Source organism: Homalodisca vitripennis, chromosome 2 (assembly GCF_021130785.1).
Source record: "Homalodisca vitripennis isolate AUS2020 chromosome 2, UT_GWSS_2.1, whole genome shotgun sequence".
Taxonomy (NCBI): Eukaryota; Metazoa; Arthropoda; class Insecta; order Hemiptera; family Cicadellidae; genus Homalodisca; species Homalodisca vitripennis.
This window is the reverse complement of record NC_060208.1, coordinates 98,565,643-98,573,558: the sequence shown is the minus strand read 5'-3', so window position 1 is coordinate 98,573,558 and position 7,916 is coordinate 98,565,643. Positions and strand designations below refer to the sequence as shown.

Sequence of the window (7,916 nt, the reverse complement as noted above, 5' to 3'; positions counted from 1 at the left end):
CACCTCTTTTATAGCTAGGCCATAATATTCTTGCAGCTTGTCTATGTCATTATTTGTTAGCCTATTCTTGCCCCCTATTGCTCTATTATCTTTTAGTTTTGTTTTTCCCAACCGTTTCTTCAATTCCCTTAGTCTGCTCCCATTCTCTTCTTGACATGATTGACGCATTCCAGTTTTCTTACTTCTACTTCATCTCCATATGGCTTATCCGTCAACCACCTTTTTAAAACCATTGCTGTCACCATCTCCTAAGTATCGTACATACCGTACATTTCGATCTCTGGACTTTCGGAAAACATCTAGGGCACCCGCAACTTCCATGCCGCCACTTGACCCTTCGTAGTTTTTGGAACATATATGATCAGGTACTATTTTTTTTTTTATTTTCCATGTACAGTGCAGATTTGACAGTATTTGGACATTATGGAAACATCCAACACCTTGCCAGTATCTAAATGATGTTACGCTGACAACCCCATTCAGTGACTTGTGTCCCCTCCTTTGCCAAGACCCATCTAAACAAAACCGTCAAATCTCTTTTTGACGTTTCTTCACACTCATTTACAGACACAGCTTCCTCAATTGCCTGCTTCATATACTTTCACTAGCACAATTTTCAACAGCCTGATATATTATGTTACTACAAGGTCCTATTATTTTTTGAGGTGGTAAAGGCAAGTCTAATAATGAACACAGAATGTTACCTGCACTGATACCTTTTCCGATCGTTCTCATGCCGTAAATAAATTTCAAGTTTACCTCATATTTTCCATTTTTTTTAGAGTTGTAAAAATTAGTTGATTCCAAACAAACACAACATTTCAGTTCAATATTCACAGCCAATCCAAATCTTTTTCTTATCCGTAGTACAAAGTTCTATGCAGTCTTCGCTATCGCAGAATTTACATTTTACAAATTTTTTTAATTGCTCACTAAATAAACTAAGATCCAAAATAACACTACCCATTCCAGTTCCTTCATAATTGTCATATTTATCAAAAGGACAGTTTTTTTTAGAAGCAGAGCCAATGTTTGCATTAGTAGTAGGCCTAGGGCTAGGGCTAGCAGAATCTGTTTGGGTAGGCCTAGATTTAGAGTCCAACTTACAGTACTTGTTTCCTCTAAACTCACGTTTAGATTTAGTTTTGTAACTAACCTTTGCTCTTGGCATGGTTATAAGAAGTTGTAAAACACTTCAAGAAACAATACACACTCCTAATCTACCACTAACTATGAATAAAGTGCAACACTTTTAGTAAAACACAATTATCCGACACAAACACATATAACATAACCTCCTAAGCATATCAAAACAAATAAACAATATTCTTTCTGTCATCTGTATTCCCAGTTGTCAGTACCAGGTTGAACCAACAGAGCAAAGCCATAACATACTTATAACTAACACACATGATATATATGATTGTGTCAGCCAACATCTTACGAACTGCTGCAAAAAACTAGTGAACATCTTTTGTTTGTGAATTTTTTTTGGTAATTTATAAATTTATTTGAGCATTATTACTTACATATTTTTAAAAATACACACTTTAAACTATTAAAAATGCAATAAAAATTTTTTCTAATTTTTTTTAATTTTCATCGACCTGCTCCCCTTAATTACCAATGAGACATCCAAGACGATATAAAATATTTGTTGATTAGTAAGCTCCGAGAGAATATTCAGTACAATTTATTACTAAATTGTTAACTATTAAATATTATCTGGTTTGTCTAAAATAAAAATCACAGTTCTAAATAAAACAATGGATTTATTTTAAACTAGCAAATTAATAAGTTCAACGTTTCAGAATATTTTCATCACTCTATTTACCACAAAGAATTAACAAACTGTTAGTAAATTTAAAAGTTCCTTTGGCAAGAAATAAAATTTTTAATCAAATATATAAAAATAAAATCAGAACTCTCTTCTAAAATAAAATAATAAAGTTTTAAAATAAAAATCAAATAACACTTGTGGAAATAACTCAAGTATTTGCAATTCAGATTACAACTTTCTCAAACAATTATTAAAGTTCAATTAATTACCAATTAATAATTGGTAACAATAAAAGAGTTCCAGTCAAATAATAATAAATTACTAAATTTACAAATTTCAATTGAAGTTATTGACAAAGTTCAATTTTAATTCACTTTTCTTGCAAGTATGAACCAAATGCAACTTGTATGATTCTATTGTGCTCTATTGTTCATCGAGAATCAGTTATTCAGATTGCTGTGTAGTTTCTATGAATTTAATTTTTTCCTATAAAAGACAACAACAAAATTAATTTAATATCAGATCTGGAAGACTATTTCAATAAAACGTACAATAAATTTGGTGCTTACCTCAAAATCCCTCACGGAAAAAAAATTAAGAAACATGGCGCATTTTAATCAACTTAATACACGAAAATAACCAAAAGAAGGGCGAAAAGTATGAGTTGGCGCTTATATACTCCCCCCCCCTCTAATCAACTCTGCTGGACATCCGCGGTGTTCTCTCATTGGTCCAGCTGTATCAAACAAGGTGAACAATAGCCGTGACAAGACAAGTTCTAATCAATTCAAGGCAGTCAACCGCCTTCCTAACAATTTAAAACTACCAATACTAACTTGCCAAAGGAGTACATGTTCGTTTTTACCCTGACTTTTCACAATCTAATTTAAAATTAAATCCCAATATTTCGTTCCCAAAATCTTCATTTAATTTAATTTAAGTTTTAATAACAAATATAAACCAATGTAGATTTAAAAACGCTACACTATTATGCCCCCACTGTCAATCCTGAGCAACACAAGCTGTCAGTAATTCGTTTAAAAAAACGACACCGCCTAGATGGTGCAAATAAGGCATAATTTTGAACTTTTATAACATTTCAACACATTTTGAACTAAGTGTCCTTTATTCCTTGGAGTCCATTATTAACAATGGTCTTACTCTATCCTACCCTGGGTAGGTTTAAAGCTATTTTGGAATTAAATTACTGGCATCATATTCCGGTATGAGAGTTCTTTACTATTCGGAAGCTTATAAACCAATAAGCTTATTTACTGTCAATATATTTTAATAATAATTATAACAATAGAAAGTATCACTATGATTAGTGTAGTAATTATAATGAATAAAGAATTGACATTTCTCGTATTTCTGGTTCAATTGTGGTCCTGATGTAAAAGTAAGAACACCTCTTCATCTGGATTGCACTTGATTGTGTAGTCTATGTGCCTCAATACCGAAGTGAATTAGCACTTTTTGTCACCGATATTTTATCTCTTCAAACAGTCGTGGGCTCCAGATTCCAGGAGCCAAGTATATGACAGTGCCAAATTTCAGGCGTTGCACTAAGAAAAGGATGAAATGGAGCTAATCTCAAAATTTCAAAGTATTGTGTCATCTTAACAAAGACTTGTATCATTATTATCAATTAGGCCTATATAGTATATAGCAGTATCAGGTAGGTCTTAGTACGAATTTCGCAAACAGCTTTTAGAAGTACTTATCCACTACGTTGGTACAGTATTTAATCTGTTATAAATCTGATAAAAAAATTAATAGATAAAAAAATTTGTATATCAATCAAAGTTGCAATAAATATGTTTTTAAAAGTGTTATTTCCCACTTACATACAAAATTTCTGTCATGTTTAATCTTGATGCTTGGTGTAAATATACTGATGGGAACCAGACACCTAATAAATATGTTTTGAGACATAAAGTTTTTGCAGCTAATTCATTCTTATAATTTATATCACTATAAAGTATTTATTTTTTATTGCAAATAATGCTTTGTAGAAATAAATATAGTTTTGACTAGATTAAATTTTGTTACATTTATCCCAAAATGTGACAGTCATATTCAAATGGGGTTAACAATTTTTGTTGTAATAATCAAATCTTAAATTTATGTTGTAAAAACGGCTATACCGTTTACTTACAGTGAAATATTCTTGTGAAATTATGATTATGAAAACTAAACATAATCAGTAGTTAACAAAAATAATTATTTCAGTGAACAAAACTCCTTTTCCCTTTCCTACTAAAATTACCTGGAAGTAGGCCTATTTCTCTCTGGCTGTCTTTGACTATAGAACTGAAAGTAGGATAGAACCAAACCTGTTACAAACGTTTTGGGGTTATGGATGCAATCCAAACTGATCCATCCCTCTTATAAACAATGTGTCTCTAGTTCGTTTAAAATTAGAGGCATCAAAGTGTAAGAAAAAGACCATTAGCATTTTGTGGAACATAAATGTATTCTATTAAACTACATACAACGGTAAACCCATCAAAATGTAAAATCTACACTGATCCATCTCTAGAGGAAAGCCGTTTAGACGTATTTACCCCTCATAAAAATGTTACAAGAAATTACCCCAAGCCATATCGGATACAGCTGCAGGATATTCAGAAGTCAAAAATCTATTTGTTCTTCCAGCTGCATACGGTTGCCAAATTCCTCGGGGTCGTTGCGGTCTTGGATTTAAAGGAGGATAGCCCCAACCAGGTTTCCTGGTCTTGGATTTAAAGTAGGATAGCTCCAACCAGGGTTTTCTGGTCTTGGATTTAAAGAAGGATAGCTCCAACCAGGGTTTCCTGGTCTTGGATTTAAAGAAGGATAGCCCCAACCAGGGTTTCCTGGTCTTGGATTTAAAGAAGGATAGTCCAAACCAGGGTTTTCCTGGTCTTGGATTTAAAGAAGGATAGCTCCAACCAGGGTTTCCTGGTCTTGGATTTAAAGAAGGATAGCCCCAACCAGGGTTTTCTGGTCTTGGATTTAAAGAAGGATAGTCCCAACCAGGGTTTCCTGGTCTTGGATTTAAAGTAGGATAGCCCCAACCAGGATTTCGTGGTTTTGGATTTATAGGAGGACAGCCACACCCAGGTGTTTCTGGTTTTGGGAGTCGTTCATAAGGCCAAATCCCAGGTCTTAGATATGCAGGAGGATGCATCCTTCCGGGCCCTCCAGGTATTGGTAGACGATGACTCCAGGGCTGCTCAAACTGTGAATCAGCCTCCGACATGAATGTCGCAGTGAAGCACAGCGTGAGGAAGAGCCAGTTCCACATTATTTCAATCCTAAATCAAAGATATAATGTTGCATTAGTATCACTCTTAATACAATGAATTGCTAATCTGTCTGTATATTCTGTTTTTGGGCTAGTGTTTGTTACTCATTGTAACATTACCACTTGTATCAACTTAGAATACGTGACCATCACACACAGCTTGGATAGGAAATAATCGGTAATTTCTGAGCAAAGCCTTAGACACAAACAATCTCAATATAGAGTTAAGATCTATGTATCAGAAAAAACACAAAAATATAAATCGTATCCACTCAGTTATTTTTAATCTAATAAAACATCAATGTAAAACAGGCCTATTTGTTGGGCTTTATTCTAGGTGTTTTTTGTTTTACGTTTTGTTTTGTAGGATGACTTCTTTCTACACCGACGCCATTGTAATTAATTATAATAAACTAATAAAAACTGTCCGAAACATTTGTTAATTTTATTTATCTATCAGAGAATTAAATTCATGATAAAAACCACATTCACTCTGCTGCGGTGATGTGCAGTGTTTGTATAAAAGTCGATTTTATAAAATTTTGCATCAAAATCCAGTTGCCAGCCGTTTTAAAAGATTATTTTATTTTATTTTATGATTAGACTCTGACAGTGATTATTTGAATTCGTAATAAGTAGCATCAAGTAAGCAGGAATTCACGATAAAGTCACATTGTTATACTTTATTTCTTTTTCCGTTGACATATAAAACATGTATAGTTAGTACACATATTTTGAAACAATTTATTCTTACACTTTTAGTGTGCACCAGGGTAACATTTAACCTTTTGAATATTCCATTGGTGCCGCAAGCCAATAAGAACAGAATCTGGTTCTACTTGAAATTTGTAGAGGAAAGAAAAATCGTCAGACACGCTATTTTAAGGGCCGAAATGGTATGACATAAAGAGGGTTAAACATATCAAAGTTCGTATAATTTGTTGTCGCCACTTTGTGTGGTATACGTAAAATTGGCTACTTTCTAACACAGCTGAGGTCTGCAAATGTCACAGTTTTCCTGGTAGCTGTTAGCTGGTTTTCTCGAGCCGAAAGTTCTATTACGGGGTTAGATAACATTTTCCACTTTCGAGTTTGGCTTACGCGTAAATACAAACTCGCTCCGAAAAATAGGCAACTTTCGAGACTAGTAATAAAAAGTATTATTTTGTCACACATAAATAAAATTGAAGTCTGCGTCACGTAATAATTGAACCCCCACATTTATGGCCGAAATGGCAACTTTTTTATCTTTACGATAAATTTAATGACGCTTAAAATGTTTAAAAATTAGACATTTATGCTTTATACAACTCAAATAAGCTCTCTTTTTCTAGAGTATTTGAAGCAATCAATGTATGTCTACTCAAAATAGTTATTTATATAAAATTTGTTGTAGCCACTGTTTATATTTGTAAGAACTTTAGAAGTTAAATCTTGTTGTAACTTATCAAACAGTAGATCTACTTATATGCGTAAATGCCACATATAACAACTTTAAAAAATTACGAGACATAATGTGTATATTCAAAAGACGAAACTAATAATCGAATATCGGCAGAGAACTAATATGTTATTATGATATACATACTTAATAGTAACGTTATTTCATCCCACATTTACACAGCAATTGATAGTTAAACTTCGAAAAGAATCAGGAAAATGTCAACTATGGGTATGATGTTTAAATATGTTTTACTCACTAAGCAAACTGAAAGCGAAAATCATAACAATTTCAATTATATATAATTAATATTGAACTAATCTATTATCATAGTACGGCGTCTTACCTGTAAAGTTGTCTCCCTGAAGTAAACTGCGAATGCAAATTTTACTTCGATCTTTTTATATATCACATTTTATTGCCATTCGTTCTGCTCATTATCACTAGCACAGGCGTTCAATTGATTATCGTATAAGATTTGTAACGCTCTGAAAATGAACAATGCCATATTACTGTCTGATATAATTATTCATTATACTGAAGTAACGACTACTAGAAGATAAGAACACAATCAAAATTAATTCAACCATAGATTTTTATTTTAAGGGAACTTTCTCTTGAGAATATATTTCTAAAGATATATCCTGATATGCACGTTTCTGGCCCTCTACCTTGTAATATATTATTAACGCCCATGCAAACGCTTTTCAGGGCTGTTTGTGTATATTTATTGGTTATTCAGAAACAAATGTCTCTTATGTACTTCATAAGCTTGTAGGTAAAAGTTTAAATATTAAAAAATACACATTTTGAAATAAAAACTATAAATATTGTCTATATGTTTATTCATTACATTCAACCAAAAATTAAGGGCGTGTTCATCTACAAGCAGTTCGCAACGTAGATTTTTGTTCTTTTATACCAAATACCCAACTATTTACATTTCATAACACAAATACCCATCATAACCTCTTAACCCATCTAGACGTTGAGTATACAGTACACGATCACTAGGACCACATGACCTATAGAAGCCTAGAGGGAAGTACTCTACCTATTAGCTTCTAAAAAGCCTCCAACTTCTAGGATCTAGCCTTCTTGTGGATTTATTCGCTCAATAAGAGTTACAGATAAGTCTTAATTCTGGGGGAATGTCGTTAGTCAGATTGAAGTCTTTCCATAACGCTTCCGATGTATGGCAACTACGGTCTCTATCTAAGCAACAACAATCTGAAAGATTCCAGTATCTAACCAACGGATTTCCTGATCCCTCGATCTTCCTTTCTTTAGTTGCTTCCCATCTTTCCATAGTGTTCGGTTTTTGGGAATATCCGAGTATTGGAAATCCCTCGTCCTTAATAGCTCCCTTTTTCTGGAAGTTCCTGGCCTAGGCTTTAGTTTTAATA

At 33.2% G+C, this 7,916-nt stretch overlaps 1 protein-coding gene across 1 annotated transcript; it reads right to left on the bottom strand.

The window, feature by feature from the left end:
* Positions 1-4,231: 4,231 nt before the first annotated feature.
* On the bottom strand, positions 4,232-6,984 carry LOC124356309 (chromosome alignment-maintaining phosphoprotein 1-like). Its single transcript, XM_046807497.1, has 2 exons — positions 6,857-6,984; positions 4,232-5,079 (listed from the first exon to the last, which is right to left on the bottom strand). The coding sequence occupies exon 2, from the start codon at positions 5,067-5,069 to the stop codon at positions 4,362-4,364; it is 708 nt and encodes a 235-aa protein (XP_046663453.1). The 5' UTR covers positions 5,070-5,079; positions 6,857-6,984; the 3' UTR covers positions 4,232-4,361.
* Between the last annotated feature and the right edge of the window lie 932 nt (positions 6,985-7,916).

Bases quoted from the DNA above. Each gene is read 5' to 3' on its own strand.
- LOC124356309 (XM_046807497.1), bottom strand. From the start codon at position 5,069: ATGTGGAACTGGCTCTTCCTCACGCTGTGCTTCACTGCGACATTCATG.